Here is a 23,937-nt window from a genome sequence, read left to right as displayed (position 1 = left end):
TGGTTTTAGTGTTGGCGACTCTTAACATTGTCATCATCTTAGACAATATGATCAACATCCAAATGAAGTGCACACAATTGGGTTTTCTTGTTACTTTAAATCGATATAATACTTTCCCGTCAGCATTGGTATCCAAGCATTTACAAGGCATAGTTTGTCTATAGTTCGCTTGTAATATTCAATAGCTTGATTTTATCTGAAATAGCGTAATGGGTGAGCTAAACTTGAAAATACATTATATTCTCCGTACAAAACAATAATTGCTCTTATGCAAATTTAATGCGTAAATAAGCATTCATTATTCTCTTTTTAGTTCTTACAAAGAGGCCTTTGCACTCCCATTGCTTATTCATTGATATCGTCAAATTGGCCATTTCTGACCACCAATGGAATTTAAATATTTAAATTAAATTATTATACCATAGACTGACCTCTTAACTACACCCTTTATTTTGGCAGTATGAAAAAATTTCCAGAAAATGGGCACAAAATCTCATCTGATTTTTTTAATTGAACGAGGATATTTATTGAAATTGCAAAAACAAATCAACAAAGAACTGAAGAGGGTATAACTCGTAAATGGAGCTTGTGAAGGAGTTCGCTGTCAATTTTAGTCGGCATACATGTTATCTTATAATTCAGTTTATCATTCACATGTCTCTCATGACAGTTTATCATCTCCAAACCCTCAAAAGCTTTTAGGAATAATTCTGCACAAACATCTCAAATTACCTCAGAAACCAAAATCACTGGATTCCATGAGTGTTTATATAGCAATCATTCTGCACAAACATTTTAAATTACCTCAGAAACCAAATACATTTGAATTCCATGCGTGCATATATATAGATGTAAAGCACTACATAAGAATCCTTGAAGTGGCCAAATGAAAATCAAAACAAAAAACAAACAGACCAGAAAGCAGGAAAGCAAAGTGAGCTAAGATGAGCATAATATCAAGAATTAAGAAAAGATGACAAAAGACTGTCCAGTTAAATTGAAAAAACAAAGCTCATCTGCAGTGCCAATGAGAATTAATCATCTCAAAGAGAAATCTACGTTAAGCTAACCTATGCTAAAAGTTGTCCCTCTCTGAATGAGAATCTTCCTCTATAACACCATCTTCAATGTTCCTGCAACAAAGAAATATTTTTAGAAGGAAAAAGAATCCACGGAGAAGAAAATTCCTCCTGACAATTGGCAGTAAACCATCCGTAAAACTCTCCCTACATTTGCAATGATTGCTATAAATATACATTTGACATCCTCTGATCAACAGAAAAAAGCAAATACTTAAGCTAACAACCACTTCAACTTAATGAGTAAATTGCCACTAACTTTACATCACATTGACTCAGGCCTCATAACCTGTGTGACCCAAAAACATAACCAGTATAGAAAAAAGGAAGACTTTTCACTATAACCACGTAGGTATCTCTATTGATATATACTCAACCGCTTCTGCAAATAATGTGAAAAGATAAAACTACAGGAACAAAGTTGACATTCTGCAAAAAATAGAGTACAGACTGCAGGAACTTAAATAATTACTATAGTAAAGCACAAACACAGAATTGAGTACGTCAACAAAAACAAAAGAGCAAAACCAAAAAAGTATGACCCAATATGTACGCATCAGTTTACATGAATAACACAAGATTATGAAGAAGATAACGCAATAGACAACAATCAATAACACTTCTCAAAATTAACAACCCTCACCTCCATGAATTAGTTAGGCTGCGAGCTTTTCTATCTAATTGGATGTTTTCCAAGGCATTTGAAGCTCTTATCACATCCTCAGAATGTTCATCATCGCTGTATCTCCAACCATGATCTTCTTTTCTCATGGCTGGAAAAGATCCATTCTCTCTTGACGTTCCAGCAAAAGGAATGGTTGAACTGCCTTTACGGTTACCCCCTAGATCAAATAAATCTGCATTGACCACAGTTTCACAATGCTTGAGCAACAAATGTATAAGCAAATAAAACACAAAATAAATGAGCCTTCCGAGGCCTTTCTAAACAATAAGAAAGAAACATACCAGATGAATTTCCATCATTCATGCGATCTGATGCACTTCCAACTCCAGAGTTACGTAGTGAACCAGTAGAAGATTGGCTGATTGGAGCAAGCCTGCTAAAAAGGACAGCTGCATTCAGACTCCCATAAATCAAGAACATGTCCAAAAGGACAATCAGTAACTTCCATAACATATCAGATCACCCTTCTTACCTTCCAAGTGGAGGTAGACCTCCAGCAAGTGAAGTTTGTGGCCTACGCAAATGTCTTTCAACATTAGTGAAAGAATCATCTGGACCCGATGTGGATGCACCTTCTGCAGCAGATCTCCTTGCATTGCCCTTAGACAAGTTCCCAGACGTGTTCTGATTGGGAGACATATTTGGATCAAAACAACAAAATTTAGGGAACAATATCCTAAGAAATTATATTCATATTTTCACTTCTCAAATAACACACGTGAAAAATACTGTCTGGCTGTAAGGCTTACTTAACAAGGCCAGTGCTGCGCACTGACAGAATCATGCCATATTAGACAAAGATCTCGTATTTAAATTCCAAGGTATTTTCAGATAATTGTTTAATGGTAGAAAATGTTCATGTTGACAAAATATAGTGCAATGAATGGCCGTGCATTAGAGAATAGGCACTGTCAGTGTTATTCGAAGCCCCATCCCATCTTATGATTTTGCATGCAATACAAGGATGCTCTGTTTTTGAATTTTACAGACACCAGGTGCCAGACATAACAATAACTTTTAGTAAACCAGCCAAGCTTAACATTTGTGGAAGACATTTCTTTCTTTTCTAAAATGTAGCTTTCATGGAAAGGTGGTCAGCATTTAAACAATCCTTTTGGGTACACCCCTGTTTCGGTATCAATTATATTTTGGCACATGCTTGGGTAATAACCATGTGAACCAATTTTTAAAAACTGAAACTGGTCTTCGAACCAGTTTCCAGCCACCTAGCAAACCAAGTTTGAAACTGGAATAAGATTGAAACAGATCAAACCGGATTGAATGAACTGGTTTGTGTGTGTGTGTATAATGATTTATTTTAATGAAAACATTTATTTCTAGGATTCCAAACCATTAGAGACAAAATATGCAAAGTTACTTTGCTCATCTAAAAACCATGTAAACAGTGAATATATCAAAATGGCACTGAGTGCAATACATATCAGCAACAAAATACATAATCATCAAGCCTCTGAATGGCCTAGAGTCAAAAAACCATGCTACAATCCACTGGGCCACTGGTATATCTATTACAAATCTCTGATCAACATGATTACTCATCAAAATCATCACCACTATTAGAAATGGGGTCATCAGCAAGAGCTGCATAAACATCATCTCACTCAGAGTCTCCAGACTCCCTGGGTTCCTCAACCTTATAATATGGTAGAAAAAACTATAACATGCCTAACAAATGATTTTCGTTTGAGTGAAGGGTTTATCTCCTCAACCCTGTAATATGGTAGAAAAAGCTTACATGCCTAACCAATGATTTTGGTTTGAGTAAAAGGAACATTTTTGTTAAGGCCATGGCAGAGGAAATCAACAATAAATAGCACCAACATCAGAGTTCAACAATCAATACCACCAACATTAAGATACATAAAGTGCTTTGTGCTATGGATTAAATGCCAATCCCATACCCTCATACACAATAGAATTCAATGAAAATGTTGCTATCCTACCAATCCTAAAATCCTGAAAAGCAGTAAGTCAGCTGAATTTTGAGTGAGATATGAGATTATACCATCTAGTGGGACAAGGTTGGAACCACTCTTAAACATCCTGAAACAATTAATGGTAATGTTAAAACTTTAAGTAAAAGGATAAAAAGGAAAGGTAAAGAAAAAAGTTGACATTTCCTTTATATTTTCTTTTTCTTCAAGAATTTAACATTACCATTGATTGCTAGCATTGCTAGGGTTTAGGAGTTAGGGTTGTTACTTAGGGTTTAGGAGTTAGGTTTTCATGGTGGACTAGTTCAGGACGATACCCATTGGTTCAAACCGGTTCGTACTGGTTGGTACAAAACCAGTATTAATCGGTCCACCAATCCAGGTTGGTGGATGGGGTCATAGGGCCAGAGCTCCAACCTCACAATAATTTCATGTAGCTCGAGAAGTAGAAGACTCTCTAAAGAGACCAGCAAAGGGAATCCTCAATGAATTGTGCCCATCCAAGACAAACATTATAATGTCCAAAAAAAATCCCCATTCAAGGTAATTGAAGATAAGAAAATGATGGATTTTCATGTTAAAAGTCATGAATGAAGCTTGTACCATAGTATGTTCAGTTCCTAACTAACTTGTTAAAATTGGCAACTAAGGTCAAACTCCACATGAATCATCTTATTTATGACAGCTGATATTTTTATTGGATTCCTCTCTCTGAGAGGTGTAGGATTGATCTAAAGATCATCCGATTATGACATGTACAAATGAAGTTATGAATTTATTTTGATTATGGTCAAATTGTCAAGGTCGGCCAGCAAACTTATGTAGGCTCAGAAGCCCAACAGTCACGTCTATTCATCCTCAAAGTTGCATATAAATAGAAGTTGACTTAGCTTCATTTGGACACACTCATCTTCAGACTTCTCTCTCTCTCTCCTCATTGATTGGTTACGGGTTTCTGGGCCTCTCTCTCTCCACACGTCCGAAATTTCAAGAGAGCAAAATTTCAGGAGGCCGAAATTTCAAGAGACCAAATTTCTGAACAATTTGACAAAGCATTGACCAGCCTGCATTGACCTCCTTTGACTGCGTTTTTGTGAGGGCTATCTCTGTTTGGGCAAGCCACATTTTGGGCACAGAAATCGAGGCTAAGCGTTGACTGTTGACCAGCGTTGACTTTTTTGGCTAGGGCTCTTTTGCCACTGTCATAAATTATCAGATTTTTAAATTGTACTATTTCTCTCTGCTGAACTATTGAAGACTATAAGAAGAATTGATCAAGGATTTCCCCACATTGGGGTTTGTCCCTGGCTGGTGCCACATCTTGTGTCCTTTTGTCTTGGCTTATCTTCTATTGTTTATGTTCTATATTCATTTTACTATCATGTTGATGTGATCGCTATTAATATTGGGCTAATTAAGAAATTGAAGTAAAATTGCTCTAAAGCATAGAACATACCATTGTTGCTTCAAATTAACATGGTATCGGAGCTGAGGTGAAGACAAAGCCCAGGCAAGAGTGAAGGAGCAATCACCAAAGACAGTTGGACAAGGACAAAAGGCTCAATGGGTTCCCCATCCTACTTCATGGTTGAAGACAAGCTCCATGATAAATCTGACTATCATGGATGGAAGATGTCTCTTGATTTGACCTTGGAAGAAAAAGAAGTGATGGATTATGTGCAAGGTAAAATCCTTGAGCCTCCTTCAAATGCATTGGCTACTACGAAGACCAAGTACAACAGGGCTGAAGTCAAAACAAAAAAGATTATCAAGGATTCCATTGACAAGCATCTGGTGGCCTATATCTCTGAATTGAAGACCTCCAAGGAGATCTACAACAGATTGGTCGGCATGTTCAAGGTTAGTAATGCTAATCAAATTCTATTTCTCAAGAATCAATTGAAGGGTATTAAGAAGGGCAAGGACGAGGACATTCAATCCTATTTCTTGAGGATAACTGAGATCAAGAATGATCTACTCTCAATTGGAGAAGTCATTCCTGACAGGGAACTTGCTCTCACCACCCTCGGAGGACTCCCACCCTCAGTGGTATGTATTTAGAACCACTATACTCAATAATGATCGAATTCCAGGGTTTGAAGAATTGATGTCGAGATGCATTCAAGAAGAAACAAAAATGATGGAGCAAGAAATGCCTTCTAATAGAAGCAACCCCACTACATTCTCTACTCATGCCAAGAGGAAGAACAATGCAAGTTCAAAGAAGCAAATTCAAGGACCGGGATTCAAAAATGGAAGGGAAGATGCTTTGTTTGCAATAAGTTTGGCCACTATGCAAGGGAGTGTCCAAATAGAAGGGACACATCGCATGATGATGATCACAATCATTCTAGGGGCAAATTCAACGACAACAATCAAAGGAATGGCAGGTCAAATGGCAAAGGAAAAAGGAATGCGGGACATCAAGGAAATGGCCGACCCTCCAAGAAATACAGGAACTCCAGGTATGAAGAATCCAATGTTGTTAACAATAAGCAAAAAGAGTAATATCTTATATCAGCCCTCTCCACTGCCTCTCCTCCATACACTTTTGGAAATTGGTTGATTGATAGTGGTGCCTCAAGGCACTTCACCGGATACAAGGAAGCCCTCTCTAATCTGATAGAAAAGGATACAAACTTGGAGATCATCCTTGGAGATGATGCCACCTATCCCGTGAAGGGAGTAGGGAATGTTACCCTTCAATTGAATCAAGGTAACACTATTCATTTGCAAGAAGTACTATATGTACCTGATCTCAAGAAGAACTTGGTGTACATTTCAGCGATGGAGGACAAAGGATTCAAGGTGGCATTCATCGATGGAAAGGTATGTGTTTGGAAAAGAAATTTTAAAGATGCTTTTACTCTTGGGTTCAGGGTTGACACTTTGTATCAAGTTGGAGGAAGTCCATTGAGAGCCATGTCTTGCAACACATCTCTACAATCTAAACTATGGCACCGGAGGTTTGCCCATCTTCATTACAAGGCCCTACCCAATGTGAGACAGATGGTGACAGGTATGCCCGAGTTCAAAGTAGAGCATGAAGGTGTATGTCCGGGATGTGCCAAAGGAAAACTTACAAGGGGACCATTCCCATCAAGTAATAGAAAGACCACAGATATATTGCAATTGATCCACTCTGACATATATTGTATGATGCAAGAGTGAAGGAGAAATCACCAAAGACAATTGGACAAGGACAAAAGGCTCAATGGGTTCCCCATCCTACTTCCTGGTTGAAGACAAGCTCCATGATAAATCTGACTATCATGGATGGAAGATGTCTCTTGATTTGACCTTGGAAGAAAAAGAAGTGATGGATTATGTGCAAGGTAAAATCCTTGAGCCTCCTTCAAACACACCGGCTACTGTGAAGACCAAGTACAACAAGGTTGAAGTCAAAACGAAAAAGATTATCAGGGATTCCATTGACAAGCATCTGGTGGCCTATATCTCTAAATTGAAGACCTCCAAGGAGATCTACAACAGGTTGGTCGACATGTTCAAGGTTAGTAATGCTAATCAAATTCTATTTCTCAAGAATAAGTTGAAGGACATTAAGAAGGGCAAGGACGAGGACATTCAATCCTATTTCTTGAGGATAAATGAGATCAAGAATGATCTACTCTCGATTGGAGAAGTCGTTCTTGACAAGGAACTTACTCTCACCACCCTTGGAGGACTCCCACCCTCAGTGGTATGTATTTAGAACCACTATACTCAATAATGATCGAATTCCAAGGTTTGAAGAATTGATGTCGAGATGCATTCAAGAAGAAACAAAAATGATGGAGCAAGAAATGCCTTCTAATAGAAGCAACCCCACTACATTCTCTACTCATGCCAAGAGGAAGAACAATGCAAGTTCAAAGAAGCAAAGTCAAGGACTGAGATTCAAAAATGGAAGGAAGGGAAGATGCTTTGTTTGTAATAAGTTTGGCCACTATGCAAGGGAGTGTCCAAATAGAAGGGACACATCGCATGATGATGATCACAATCATTCTAGGGGCAACTTCAACGACAACGATCAAAGGAATGGCAGGTCAAATGGCAAAGGAAAAAGGAATGCGGGACATCAAGGAAATGGCCGACCCTCCAAGAAATACAGGAACTCCAGGTATGAAGAATCCAATGTTGTTAACAATAAGCAAAAAGAGTAATATCTTATATTAGCCCTCTCCACCGCCTCTCCTCCGTACACTTTGGGAAATTAGTTGATTGATAGTGATGCCTCAAGGCACTTCACCGGATACAAGAAAGCCCTCTCTAATCTGATAGAAAAGGATACAAACTTGGAGATCATCCTTGGAGATGATGCCACCTATCCCGTGAAGGGAGTAGGGAATGTTACCCTTCAATTGAATCAAGGTAACACTATTCATTTGCAAGAAGTACTATATGTACCTGATCTCAAGAAGAACCTAGTGTATATTTCAGCGATGGATGACAAAGGATTCAAGGTGGCATTCATTGATGGAAAGGTACGTGTTTGGAAAAGAAATTTTAAAGATGCTTTTACTCTTGGGTTCAGGGTTGACACTTGTATCAAGTTGGAGGAAGTCCATTGAGAGCCATGTCTTGCGACACATCTCTACAATCTGAACTATGGCACCGGAGGTTTGCCCATCTTCATTAAAAGGCCCTGCCCTACCCGATGTGAGACAGATGGTGACAGGCATGCCCAAGTTCAAAGTAGAACATGAAGGTGTATGTCCGGGATGTGCCAAAGGAAAACTTACAAGGGGACCATTCCCCTCAAGTAATAGCAAGACCACATATATATTGCAATTGATCCACTCCGACATATATTGTATGATGCCCGTAAACTCTTTGGGAGGATACTTATATTATCTCACCTTTACGGGTGATTATTCTCGCAAGACCTGGATCTACTTCTTGAAGAAGAAAGATGAAGTGTTCACCTGGTTCCGACATTTCAAAGCCTTGATCGAAAACGAGAAGAAAATCAAGATATTGAGGACTGATAATGGGACAGAGTACGAATCCAATGAATTTCAAGATTATTGCAGAGAAGGTGGCATTAAGAGGGAGACTACAACACCATACACCCCCAAGCAGAATAGTGTGGTTGAAAAGAAGAATCGCTCTATTGTAGAATTTGTTTGTGCCATGCTTCATGATCAAGCCCTTCCAAAGTTTTTATGGGTTGAAGCTGCAAATATTGTCGTGTATGTTCAAAACCGATGCCCTCATCAAGCATTGGACTCCAAGACTCCCGAAGAAATGTTCAATGGTAAGAACCTGATGCCTCTCATTTTAGAATTTTTGGAAGTCTCGTATATTTTCATGTGTCGAAAGAGAAAAGAAGCAAATTGGGTGCATATGGGAAGAAAGGAATCTTTGTGGGCTATAGTGAAAATTCCCAAGGATATAGAATTTATGTGGCTTGTCAAAAGGAAGTTGAGATAAGTCATGATGTCATATTTGACAAAGATATGGCCCCCGGGAAGATCAACAACCTTCATATCCTAAGGAAAGACAAATAAGTTGACACTGGAGATCAGGGTGAAAAAGAGGATGAAACGATTCCTGATGTTGATGAACCTATGGATCCTATAGATCCTCCTCCTCATGAACCTTACAACATACTCAAATGTTGTAAAAACAATAGAAATTCCAAGTGTACTTACCAATAAATGCTCAAAAATTGATGATGCAACATCAATGCATATAGAAAATGAAACTCCATAAGCAAAGCAACAAAATATTATTAAGACTCCTTATCAATATCCTAATCACAAGAGCAAGTGCATTAATGAGTCGAGTTATTAACATCAATAAGAAGGAACATATATTCTAAAGAATATTGATATCAATATTATTAAGCCTCATGATAACAACTCATCGTGGGAAGCCTATAAGTGTAATGTTCCACGGAAGACTGAACAAGGATGGTTGGATCATTTTTCCGCTAGACATTTTTGTTCATCACTCAAAAGATCATGTCATCTTGTCCCATCAAAGATGACATCTCCAAGAATTGGGAAATGTGTGAAGACATGACAAGACAAAGAAAAAAATATCAAGCCTTCCATCCATATTCTTTGAAGACAAAACATTTATAAAGGGGAAGGTAATGTTATAAATATGAATATGGAATAATACAAATAATAAATAATAACAATTAATAATTATGAAAGGGCATGTCTCAAAAGACATGACTCCTTACAAAAAGGCACTCCCACCTAATATTTATATGGGCTCTGTCATTGTATTACCATATCACTTTGTACTAGATGACTCCTTATGAAAGGGAACTCCCGCCTAATATTTATATGGGACCCATCATTGTATTACCATATCACTTTGTACTCAAAAATATTATATATAAATATCATTTATCCTATGAGGGATATTCCCATATTCTAGATATTTTGAATATATTTTGTGTGATAATGAACTTTTGTTCATATTAGAGACTAAGAGAAAACTTAGGCAATTAGTTTTCAAAGCATACAAAGTCTTGTATAAGTTGAGTTTGAAGTCTTAGAATGACAATAGAGAATAGAGAATAGACAATGAATATTTTAGCTCTATTAACACATACGTCAAAAGGAACCAGTTACAAGACACTGCCAAGAATTGACAATTATGCATGAGCTTGTTCGCATCATAATTAACAAGATCAAGGTTTTTTGTACGTTTGAAGGTGAGACAATTCAAAAGGTTCAAGAATGTGGAACATATAGAATTAATATTAAGATAACGCATATTAATCAAAAATTCAAATAATCACAAAATGATATATTAACATGCATAGATAATTCAAAACACAGATTTTTGTATATGCACGGAAGGAATATAACATGTAGGATCTATAGGGCCCTAGAATAGGTATTCTCACTTTTAAGTCTCCTTTTTTAGATTTTTATTATCTTCTTTCAATAAAGGTTTGGTGGCTTTGGGGTGGATTGGCAAAGGTTCAAGGTCTAGATTCCAACCTAAACTGATAACAATGATTAGCACCAAATCTTTGATGCTTTATAGCATTCTCACATGTGTCTACACTAAGTCCTCATCTTAGAGCTTGACATTTAGTGGTGCAAAACCGTCATTTCTATTAATATTTTGTCAACTACACCAAGGTTGGTAATTTTGTAGCTAGCTTTGATCACTAATTTTGATAAACTTCTTAATGAATCTTTTGAAATAAGACAAACCACCATATACCATTGTCGAATAGGATTTGCCAAATGTGCCACCTACAGGAGCCAGAGATAGAGATGCACCTCATTTTTAGGTCCCCCATACTATGTGATCAAACGATGTTATCACTGCCTATATCAAGATTTGAAAGGCTCCCTCTTTACCATCTTCAAGTACCAATACCAACAATGCTTGGTCTTTTTCTTCAGGGAATTTTTCAACCACAGATCTTGGTTTTACAGACCATCCCCCTCCTTGGGATGACTAGGACGATCACCTCATACTTGCATGTGTATCTGTCAGATCAAAACCATAAGCAACATGAAGAATTTCAAGGTGCACCAAACAATACGCGGGCAAGAAATCACGTCCCTTCTCAACCTTCCCATCGGGGATATCGATGGATACCATCTAGACCAATTCAATGATGTTGAACCATACATCAATTCACATGTCCTCAGAGCACCAAAGGGACCAGCTATAAACAATTCCAGAGCAAGGCGCCCTTAGCTCGTTCGATTACCTCCTAATTCCATAGGAGCAACCAGAGATCTATTCAAAGTTTTTTTCCTTTTGACCTCAGATGCTAGGAGTATCCCTCGCCCCAACATCTCCCCTGGAATCATATGGTCAAACCCACTGCTTGTTCTAGGAGACTTTGACAATGAGCCAGCGCCCAATTTTCCTCCCTCGCCATCTTCCATCAGACACGAGAGCCCTTGACATCTCTAGCTCCATCGCCGGATCTTCCTCTCTCACTCAATTCTTTCTTGGCGGGTTATTGATTATTTTGTATCACACCACAGTCTTCTATATGTGTGTAATGGCAACATTGCAACTTGTTTATTTCTTTATTTATATTATTTTTTGCATTTTCTAGGACGTACACTTACACTCCCACATTGGACTCATATTGATTGTACTCTTCTTCCCATCGGGGATATCGATGGATACCATCTAGACCAATTCAATGATGTTGAAGTTTTGAACCATACATCAATTCACATGTCCTCAGAGCACCAAAGAGACCAGCTATAAACAGTTCCAGAGCAAGGCGCCCTTAGCTCGTTCAATTACCTCCTAATTCCATTGGAGCAACCAGAGATCTATTCAAAGTTTTTTTCCTTTTGACCTCAGATGCTAGGAGTATCCCTTGCCCCAACATCTCCCCTGGAATCATATGGTCAAATCCACTGCTTGTTCTAGGAGACTTTGACAATGATCCAGCGCCCAATTTTCCTCCCTCGCCATCTTCCATCAAACACGGGAGCCCTTGACATCTCTAGCTCCATCGCCGAATCTTCCTCTCTCACTCAATTCTTTCTTGGCGGGTTATTGATTATTTTGTATCACACCACAGTCTTCTATATGTGTGTAATGGCAATGTTGCAACTTGTTTATTTCTTTATTTATGTTATTTTCTGCATTTTCTAGGACGTACACTTGCACTCTCACATTGGACTCATATTGATTGTACTCTTCTTCAGTCACATTGACCTACTTTTGTGTTCATTTGTGGGCCATTAATAAAGTTATCTTTATCTTTATCTTAATAAAACTACATGAACAAAAAAGCTTTAACATGATCAAACAAAATTGTCTTGGGGATTGCTACAACTATTTTGCCCAGAAACAACCCCATGGAAATCATCAAGTTGCTCTCCAAGCGCTCCACGATTTGTTATCAACTTCAAGAAGAAGTTCAAGGCTTTAAACAATTGGTAAATTATCAATTACTACAAGAGTGCAAAGCTACTCAAATGTTTATCACAATTCAACACCACGCCTCATACCCCACCCATTTCTCCATCTCCAACTCTGCCACCTCTCATCTTTCCCTAGCTAGAGTGAGCTCAAAAATTTTGGTTGCAAAGCTAATACTCCGCAACATCAATTCCAATCTTCAATTTTGGATTCATGGTTTAAGTCAACAACAATTTAGCCATCAACTTCATCCTACACAACTCATGGTCTTTGATTCTAGCTTCTAGAAATTAAAGAAATTCCAAACAAACTAGCTACCCAACATTGGTTTTTCTCTAGTCTACTCCACCTCAAAAGCACCAAATAGTGATAAGCAAAGATTCTTGAATACGATTGAGTGCAATTAGCACATCAAGTAGATATACCATCAATGTTGTTTGCATGACTTTGATACCACATTGAATTATACATAAGTTGAACAACCAATACACCAACCTCTTGAGAATGGAACCAAAGAGCAATCATTCATTATATCATACGATGTCTTCTTACATATAAACAAATAAAGATGAGAAAGATGATACATAACCTCTTCCTATTTATTCATCCTTATCTCTAAAGCACTTAATGTTCTATGTATTTACGTAAAGTGAATACTAATTGTCAATTGGGTGTAGCTCGACTAGTTGTGAGGAATAAGTTGTTGTTCTCCCCACTTAGTACCATATTCCACTTACTGACTTGTTTGCTCTTAGTTAGTCAAGAGTTGATGAGCTATATATCATCTATTCATGAGTTGTTGACATGTCTTTTTGCCCTAAACAATATAGGGTTTACCTTGGGTATCATACTCTGAATGAAGAGAAGTGCCCTAGAGGTTTCCCCCAAGATATATTACCTAAAAAAAACAATGTTAATTACTAATAAATGACCATTTTTTATATTACACTAACAAGAAGTTACTGTGCACCATTACTTCAAGAATCAACCTACAATATCACCCATGGTGTCGATGAGCTATAGATGATTCATGAGTTGACGTAGCCTTGTACCCTAAACAACATACTATGTATCCTCAGTAGCATCATTGGAATAAAGTGAAGTGCCAAAGAGGTTCCCCCTAGCATATGATACCTGGAATAAAAAAGTAAATGCTAATTACTAATAAAAGAGTTTGAATCATCTAGCATATCATCACCTTGAAATTATGCCATCTCACAAAAGCATAACCACATTGATGTTAGCTCCACCCCAAATCTAAAATGCATGTGAAATGAATTTCTTGGCCAACATGGATGCAAATTCTAACACACACCTACCACTATGACTTTATGCAACCACATCTAAGATGACTTTTAAGTGCTCCATTAGCGAGCATTAATTATACTTAATATTTAGTGCATTGTTTTATGCTCAAAGGCACCAAAATCTACATCTCTAAACAAATAATCCTTGTTACAAGAAAATTGGGTGAGAGTTGACTGCTAGACTATGCAATTTATCCTTGCTAATCAATTACCAAGGTGTTTCCAAGCTACAATGTTTGTAATTGGATGATTGTTTTCCTTTATTGTTTTATTATGTTTGCATGTCCAACATTGTTATGTTATGGCACTCAATTAACTAAGTAACAAATTCACGCTTGGTTACTTCCACATTTGCATCCTCAAAAACCTTAGCATTTGCATATTGTATGTGTGCATCATGTGCACTTAACATTTGTTCTACAACCACCTCCAATGTTTCCTAACCAGCTCAAAGTGAAATGCATACGATCTTGGCTATTGCAATTGAGTGATTGTAATATCCAAGAGTCACCAATCGATTAAACGCATATCCTCAAAGTGATGTGCACAAAATATTGGCTATTATAAATTGTAATATCCAAGAGTCAATCAGTTGAATAATCACACATCTTCACATGCTTTGTCTTGGTTTAGCTATTGTAACCAAATAGATTAAGATCCTCCCTAGTCAAACTTCAAACCTGACCAAGGTGCTAGAATGTAGAAATTGCAAATTTCGAGTAATAACAAAACCAAAGAAACAAAGAATGTGTAAACAAAATTTAATAAATTCAACAGCAATGTAGGTGTGACGTGTTGTATCCAACGACATTACCACCAAACTTTGACGATAATTTAATTCAAAATGAGGAGCCTCTTTATCCTCTTAGGCCCACATCAATGTTGCATGACTCGTACTCGTATAAGACTTGTTTGGCTATTGACTCAGCGACCCGTATAAGATTCAAGAATGACTTGTATAAGACTCGGCAAAATTTTCCCTCCAATTTCCCTTTCCCTCCACACAATCTCCAAAAAAAAAACGCATTTTGAGGGTCTCCATGGGGCTTATGCAAGTAATATGCGGGTCATATACGGTTCTTCATGGGTTCAATGCGGATAGCCCAGTTTTATGCGGGTTTTGGAAGATATAGGTAGAAACCACAGGTTCTATGTAAGTGACCCATCTCACTATAAAACCCATCAAGACCTGCGGGTACTTGCAAGTCTTATAAGAGTCATGCTACACTGGCCCACATACATGACATATGGGCACACAAGCATTCATCCGACTAATTAGGACTTTTAGACATCAACTTCCTAATAATATCTTTAAAATCATGTCCAAGTCACTTAACTCAGTGAAGTCATAAGGTAAATTACATCATTGTGGCATAGTAAACAATTTGACAATCACACACATAAGTCAATAAAGAGCAAAATAGACTTAAAGTATAACTCAGTATTATGTCGATTGTAGCTTAAGTCACAAGTGATTGAGATGAAAGGGTATTTCCTCCCCCGTTTGGTTTCAAAACCCACGATGTGACATGTTCTCTTCGTGAGCCAATTGTTGTTGGTATGTTAACCTGGCCTTAAACCCCAAGAATCCAATTTACCCTAGGTGGCATCCTCTGAACAAGGGAAAGCTCACTGGGTTTCCCCGGGAAATGAATTACATGGAAAAAAATAAAGTCTAGAATGAGATTACCAATTAGATTTTAGTGGAAGCATGTTGCAAACAACTATGAAGATATCCACTAAGTTATATTCATAAAATTTGGAAGTAAAATATTTTCAAAAGTTTTACTTCATCTCTAAACAGTTCTTAAGGCTCAATAATGCAGAATACATAGTAGCACAGAAATAAACCCTAAAATAACAACAATTAAGTGCACTTACTACAACTCTAGTATATTCATGGATACAATTTTTGCTGTAATTAAAAGCATGAATAGGTTTCCAGAAAACGGTATGTTAGAAAGCTATTCACACAAAATACCTCCAACTTCAAATAGGTTTCCAGAATTTCCATCAGCAAGGGACCATTTTGTGCATCCTTGTTAGAATCAGCCTCAAACTTTAGTCCAAATTTTTCCTTTAACTCAGATTTCCAAAAGCCCCTAGGCTGCAAAACACAAGAAATTTATATTATCGAAATGGCGAATGATAATTTGCATGCTAAACCAGGCACATAAGTGATCCCACTAGTATAAAAACAAGTACAAACAAGACTTGATTTATGTTTATATCTTAATTACCAAATTACACTCTGGTAAATACACTTTCAAAGTATGTCCCAATTGTGCCCATTCCAAGTATTCACAGATCAGTGCAGTCAAAAGTTTGCCTGTAAACAAACACAAAACAATCAGATTAAACAATTTGCAGTGCAAAACGTATTCTTCAAAGATGGCCATCTTTCACTACATTTCAGAGAGTTATTTAAGGAATGAAAAACAAGCATTTGATAAGCACGTACTTGTATCCTAAAGAACGCAAAACATTTATAGACTCTTTCTCTGAAAAGAATTTAAATGTAGCCATGAATTGGTCAAAACGGAAAAGTATACTTGCTGGCTTCCACACAAATCTAACACATCTTTTTAACAGCCAGAAACTACCAACCTTAAGGCAATATCTACATTACCAGATCCATCAGCCTATGGAAATGGATCTGCGGATCCCTGAATTGGATCCAGATACCCCTAGATCCATCTAACATCTGCTCCAAAAACAGATCCATGAAACATATCAAGATTGTTGATCGAAAAAAAACATAGGAATTTCCTGCACGACCATTCTCCCACTGAGGATCTTGTGCAGCAATACAACTTGACCCTGTCAATCATCCGCTGAGCCACTCTGTAGCAATAAATTCACTCAACCCTAACATTCACCCACTGCTTAAAGTCGACATTGGATTGTTGTGGGGATCAATTGGAGACGACACAAAGCAGGAGAGATTGCAGGCAGCTCGAATGGGGGAGAGATCACAGATGGCATGAATTGATGACATGAATGGGGAACAATTGCTGTTAGGAATCGAATGGGAATTTGAAAAATGGTTAAGAAAAATTATATATTTACTTTAGTTTAAACTTTATGATATTCATTTCAGTTTCAATTTTTTTTATATATGTTAAGTTTTAACTTAACTATAGTTTAGACAGATAAATGTTAACTTATAGTTTAAACTTTAGACAGATAAATATATAAAATTTTATGTATAAATTAAAGTTTAAACTAAAATTACCCCGACAGGGGAGTGTGAAAATGAGCCAGCAGAGGGGGGAGGGGAAGGCCTGCCATCCCACTGCCACTCTGCAATGAGCATTTAAGAGGGGGGATGGTGCGGCCATTTCACCCAATGCATTTGCACATGTTACAAGCCTCAATCTCCAAGCAAGCTAATATCACAAACAACCCCAGATTGGACAATTATCAGAGATCAACAGGATTTGGTATCACATCTGATGTATCATTTTTATTTTACATCATATATATCAGTGCTTTCTTCATGTTTATGTGCCAATGTGTTTATTTCATGTTGTTATTGCTTTATATGTTTAAAAATCTAAAAAATGAATATATTATGCATTTTATATGCTTGCCGATATTTTGCCAATATTTTCGCCGATAAGATGTTTTCTGGACCCTCGCCGATATTTTACAAATACCAATATTTTCAACACTGATTTCAACTACTCCATCTAATTTTGATTTCAGCTCTGTTTCCTGTGTTTTCAATTTCTCCTTTTACCTTCGCTTCTGAGCAATCTGCCTTCTCTATTCAAGCCTAGCAGTTCAATATACTCTGCTTGGCATACCCTGCTTTGCAACTTGGGACTCTTGCTCTTTTCAGGTGGATTATAGGAAACTTCAGGAGATCAAGCACACTTTGAGACATGACGATGCAAAAGAAGGAAACCACAATTTGATTCACATGGTCAAAGATAAAATTCAGAAACAGGACAACAATATAACTTCCCAGATTGAAGTTATTATGGGAACCCTTCTGCAACAGAAGCGTCAACTCAATACATTGGAGGCAGATCATAGCATGCTTTCAAACATGGTAGTCAACCTGTCAAAAGGTGAGCAGCCTGAAAATTCCAACCAAGTGCAATATGTTCATTCAAACTGTGGAAAACTTATAGAAGATAACACAGTTCACCAGCTCCCGAAGAATGTGGAATCAATCAAATAGATGTTCAATTCAGCCAGGGAAGCAATGGATGAAAGCACCAGCCAACATGCCTTCTATTAAGTATATATGTTTGATAAAGTAGTCCAATTTTAGGCCTTTAAACATAAGCTACACTATTAGGTATATTTTTGGAAAATGTTGTATCTGAAGTTGTTTATGTTGTATAACTATATACTGGTTTGTGGAATTTGTTTTTTTAAGAAATTATGATGTAACCTTGCTACAATCTTAGCTGCAGCTTTTACTGAATATAAAATCTACCAGTTATGGCCATAAAAAATAAAAACAGAAACTCCTGAGAAGGTATGGACACCAACTCAAACAAATCCAATGTCATATGCACACCACTCTTGGCTCAAATAGTCTTCTTCCAGCCTGCCTGCAATAGCACATTTTATGGAAGGCCCTGCTCTAGTGCCTGAGAACCTTTTTTATAGCCAATTTACATACTATAGGTATTGAAGAAAAGGAGTTGCAATCCTCAATATATGACATTTATGACTTGGAGTTACTAAACACTAAATACTGAACTTACAAGGATCTCAGAAGGGTGATGGAGATTAATATAAGCATGCATAACAACAACCATCATTGTGAGCATGCATAACACTAGCTATTAATGTGAGCATAGCCCCAAGGGTTAGCTCAATTGGTTGAGTCCCCATCGTTAAAGGACCTTTGCTATTGAGAGGTCGGGCTCCGTGGTTGAGCCCTTGGGGTCGATCTGCCTGGTACAAAAATTCTGTGGACGTAGCAGCTACCAATCTCCGGGGTCCATAAACCACACAGAAGGGAAAAAAAAAACTATTACTGTGAGCATCCATTAATAACTATTTATGGTTATGCTAAAAAAGGAAAAAAAAGGAACTCCCATCTAAGCATTGTGACACTATCACAACTTAGACGTATATCTATGCTCGTTAAAAAAATCCAATGCTTTTATTTATTCCTTGGGGTTCAAAGCAGAAGCAAAAATCTAAGAAAAAGCTGAATACATTAAGGTTCGACTGCAAGGAGGGTATAAATCCTTAGCATCTGAAAACTACTGAAAGCATGGTGTTGAAGGTAGCAAGAACTGGGTTAGACAGGACACGCCCACAGTAGGTTGAAGCACAAGAGGATTTCTGATGAATTTTGGGCAGTAGTAGCAAATCATGTTCACCTGATCAACAAGATACCAACCAAATGAGTTCAGAACAAAACTACTGAAAATGAGTGGAATGGCACAAAACCTACAGTGAAGCATCTGTGCATGTTTGGAAACACAAACTTTGCTCATGTTCCATAGCAGAGATGACAAAAGCTATATGAGAGGTCACACGTGTATTTTTACTTGGATATGATGTGGGGTATAAAGCGTAAACAAGCATTTAGACTTTGAGACATAGAAGAGTGCAAGCTAGAGATAATAAGAAATGTGAAGTTCGATAATAAGTTCACAACAAAACCTAAACAGACCTCAAAGACAGAGAAGAGGCAAATTTAATTGGAAATGGAAGATTATGAAAGTGAACACTTTTCAGAAGAAGAAGCACTAGAAGATGAAGACAAACATCAAGGTAAGTTGAAAATAAACCTAAACTGTACCAGAAATTCCTGAAGATTCTGGGATATATGAACCTGAAGACACTGATGGATAGAAGACAGTATGTGCCTTCCCTGCTCTAGTGCCTGAGAGCAACAGTATGTACACCTTCATACACCAATTTGGTGTCTAGCTTTGCCATGATCTCAGGGATTAATTTATAACTATATAGAAATATATATTATAAATATCGATTATTAACTATATAGATATTAGAAATACATATTATTCATATCTATTATTAACTATATCAATGTTACCAGACTCGGAACGGCAATAAAGAGCAAAGAGTTTTAATCAGAACGGAAAACAATTGGAAAAAAATGGTGAATTCAATAAATGATATACTATATAGGCATGTATTGAATTAAAAAACAAAAAACAAAAACAAAATCATTGATATTCAATAAAGCCATGTCCAAACAATGCATAATATCAATAGATGTCCAAAATATCATGAATGAATAAGTATCTCATATAAGTTATGAATCCAAACATGATCCAAAGTACTGAGTCCTGAATAGTTTCCCAATGCATCTGGATCTTTCCTAAAGAGTGGTCACCAGTTCCAAGCGCTTGGTATCATCTTCACACCAAGAGCTTACACAAGCATTCAGTCATCAATTAGCCATTCAATTATCTATCGATTCTTGGCCCAATCAACTAAATCTTGAAAGGGAATACGTATAATGCATCTCTAAGCTATGGGGTTATCCTCTATATTATGATGCATCTCACAGCTTTTAGTGCCACAAGGTTGGAGCAAGTCGGATTCAAACCTGCAACTCTGAGATGAGACCACTACAGCTCATCAAAGTGAATTACCTATAATTATTCGATTGCATCAAAAGCACCAATTATTAGAATAGGAGCGGCAGCAGGCATAATCCATACATAAGTGTCAATAATCCAAATCCCATAAGCAAGAATTTGCCCAACATCCTCCATAATCCGAAAGCCATCAGCCCAAGTAAAAGCATTAGCAGCTATAATAAGAAGTACTATGGTAGTATGAAAGAGAGCGACCTCGGCAAGAGTTAGCACCACTGCTATGGGAGTAATAGTGTGTGTGGCGGGAGTAAGATCGATAGCGACAATCATAAAGTCATCATCCTACCTGGTGATCCTATTCCCTATAGAGGTATAGAGCGGCTCAATCTTGCCCCGTATAGCGTGTATCCTTCTTGGGGTCTATTCTACTGTGCAAGACTTCCCTGGGTTCCAAATCATCCGGCATTGGATACAAGTGTGCAGACTCCAAGCACAATAGGCGACAAGAACAAGTGAAACCACAAACAAAAACACACGCGAACTTTTAACCTAAAAATCCAAATATGATTGCCCATCAATCCAAGTATAAAAATCGCAGGAACTGTATTTAATCTCCAAGTCGCAAATCAAACTCGCTTTGACCACAAGTCAAACTCAGTCAACGCGAGTTTGACTCGCCCAAATTTTACTCTGCTTGTTTGCAGGCCAATTCGAGTTGGACTCACGATTAATCGCGTGTGATCGCAGTGTTGTTTCACTGAACTATATAACTTATAACTGATATTCTCTACAATTAACTTTTAATATGTAATATAAAGTATACAAAATAATATATAGACAATATAAAAAAGTTTAAATAAAGGTAACTCTGGAGACATTGAACTCACAGGTATGGAATCACTAGTCCCCTAGTGCAGCAAATATTAGTGCCACAGAGCAAAGATGAGGCCTGAGGGTTAGAATTGGTCCAGTTGGCGGTATGGAGAGGATGTGCAGAGATCAACCATTGAATTCCGATTGGAATTGCTTTAGGATTGCAACAAAGGATATTATAAAACTCTGGTTAGAACTCGCAACAGCACATGGAAGTGAGCCAGTGGCATCAAACCTCAAGCAACCTGTTGTCAAACAAAAACTGTCTTAGCTAGGAAGAACCTATGACAAAGCAGCAGATGAACCTAAGTAGCAGCAAGCTATGAGAGATGAAGTGAATTCCGATCAGGAGAATCAGCAATTAGAGCCAGTACAACTTTTGGAAAGTAGGAAAGGAAATGGTCTTGAGGATGTACAATATTATGCACAAATTTGATGTAGCTATTGATAAGCATAAAATAAGGTTTGTAGCAAAGGCTATGCACAGGACAGCATAGAATATGAAGAGATTTTTGCACCTCTTGTAAAGATGACTGGTTTTATGATTGTGTTAGCATTCGTGACACATTTTGGTTGGACCATTCACCACATGGATGTGAAGAGCGAATTCTTGAAAGTTAAATCTTCTAATACCAACTCAAATTTATTTTCTCGCAACATTTATTTATTCCCAATAATTTGTTTTGTTAACCAAATAAATTTTGAATTGTTGAAAATAAAATCACTAGTATTTTAACATATAGAAAATACATATGCAACAGAAATAAAATCAAAGAGAGATCAATCACACATTACAGCGGATAAACACCTATCTCTGGCAATTCAGCCTCCTAAAAACGCTCTTGAATCAACCTGCACTCTTCCTCCTCTACGCTACAGTCTAGCTAAGCCTCTTGCTCTAAAGAACAATCATTTTCTCTCCTTGTGTGTACTCACCTCTCCCTTAGGCTTATTTTACAATCTTCATCAAGCCCAAATCCCTAATCCTAATCTCCCTTCTAGAAGATCTAGGAGATCAACGATTGAGATCATTTCTGTGTCACTTAAATAATTTCATTATTTATCCTTAGAAATTGACTTAATAGTCCACAATAATTATTTGACTTTAATTATTGTACTTTTCCTATGTTAGAATTAGGAAAGAAGACATAAATCACTTACTCCATCAAGCAAGCACCTAAAGAGGCAATAAATTACCCCCAGCTTATCTCAGTAGTTCACAAACTTCCTTTTCACTAGAGGCTTCGTGAGAATATCTGCAACATGTTCCTCTAAGGAAATGTATTGTAATCTCAAAGAATCTCTTTGGACCCTATCTCTAATGAAATGATATATGATCTTGATGTGCTTGGACAAATTATGAAACACGGGATTCTCAGAGAGCTTAATGGAACTCTGATTATCAAAGTGAATCACCGTTGGCCCCATCTCAAGATCAAATAATCCTGCAAGCATCTTGCAAAGCCACACTGCCTCACAGCTCACCATACTCGTTGCCATGTACTATGCCTCTGCTGAACTAAGTGCCACTGACTGTTACTTCCTACTGTACCACACGATCATGGCTAATCCCAAGCTGAAGCAACATTCAGGCGTAGATTTTCTGTGCACAGGACTCCCTACCCAATCAGAATATGTGTACCCTTGCAACTCCACTCCTCCAACTCTGACATATCTCAATCCAAAGTCTATCGCTGCCACCCAATGAACCTGTCTCAGCTCCGCCATGAATTGGTCGAGTGTGTTCACAACAAAACATATATCTGGTCTAGTGTTGACTAGATACATGAAGGAACCTATCAGCTACCTGTACAGTGTGGGATCCACCAACTCGCCTTTCAAAGCACTTAGCTTCTTCAAACTAGTGATCATCAATGTAGACAGGCCTGCAATCCTCCATCCTGAACCTCCTCAAGATATCAACTACATACTTGCACATATCTGACGATCTCTCGTCCTAATGTAATAGTGTTGAGATACATTGCAGATGCAGAGTCATTAGATGAACCTGAAAAGTAAGGATTTCGAGCTAAAATTATTCTGACTGGGTTAGGTATGCAGAACATATAAGGTCAACATCTAGTTACACATTTTAGTTAAGAACCGCAGGGATCTCCTGGCACAGTAAGAAGCAGCAGATTTTTGTGTTGTCTTCCACTGAAGCAAAATACATGAGCGCATTGACTGTGACATGCAAAGTAATGTGACTGAAAAGAATTTAAACAGACATTGGTGTGATGAGATAGAATTCTCCAACAGCTCTGTTCCGTGACAATCAGGGTACAATTCAACTGATTAGGGACTAAACATATATAAGTTAATTTGCATTACCTGAGACAGCTGCAAGAAGAAGAGAAAATTAAGTGGCTGTTATGTAAGAATAAGTGCAGATCAGATAGCAGACGTGTTTACAAATGTCAAAACCCTTGAGAAGATAACATTAGATAATTTCATTGATGTCCACCAAATGACCACAAAAAAATGTCAATGGCACTAAAAGAATACATTGAGTGTAGGTACAAAATGGGAGTGTGGAAGTAACTCCTAGAATAATATTGAAAGCAGGGAAAACATAAAGAACCAAGTGCCTAACTAAAAGCAAATGTCTGACTAACAGAA

General features: G+C 37.5%; 1 protein-coding gene across 3 annotated transcripts in view; it reads right to left on the bottom strand.

Moving 5' to 3' along the window:
- Positions 1–580: 580 nt before the first annotated feature.
- LOC149179727 (protein TONNEAU 1a-like) overlaps positions 581–23,937 on the bottom strand; it is a 53,680-nt gene continuing 30,323 nt past the window's right edge. Inside the window, exons 3-9 of one of the 3 annotated variants that reach the window (XM_089415774.1) lie at positions 16,141–16,229; positions 15,882–16,007; positions 2,237–2,388; positions 2,046–2,140; positions 1,723–1,936; positions 1,071–1,133; positions 581–782 (exon numbers count right to left, since the gene is read on the bottom strand). In XM_089415774.1, coding sequence (XP_089271900.1) covers positions 1,076–1,133; positions 1,723–1,936; positions 2,046–2,140; positions 2,237–2,388; positions 15,882–16,007; positions 16,141–16,229 — 734 coding nt within the window. In that variant the 3' untranslated portion in view covers positions 581–782; positions 1,071–1,075. Of the gene's footprint in view, positions 783–817; positions 1,134–1,722; positions 1,937–2,045; positions 2,141–2,236; positions 2,389–15,881; positions 16,008–16,140; positions 16,230–23,937 lie in introns of those variants that run through there. The other 2 variants (XM_089415772.1, XM_089415775.1) reach the window with 2 other exon arrangements.

The sequence above is a fragment of the Pinus tabuliformis genome, chromosome 3_2 (assembly GCF_031772625.1).
Source record: "Pinus tabuliformis cultivar Carrire ecotype Pingquan chromosome 3_2, CPIR1, whole genome shotgun sequence".
NCBI classification, from domain to species: domain Eukaryota; kingdom Viridiplantae; phylum Streptophyta; class Pinopsida; order Pinales; family Pinaceae; genus Pinus; species Pinus tabuliformis.
This window is presented reverse-complemented; position numbering and strand designations above follow the sequence as displayed.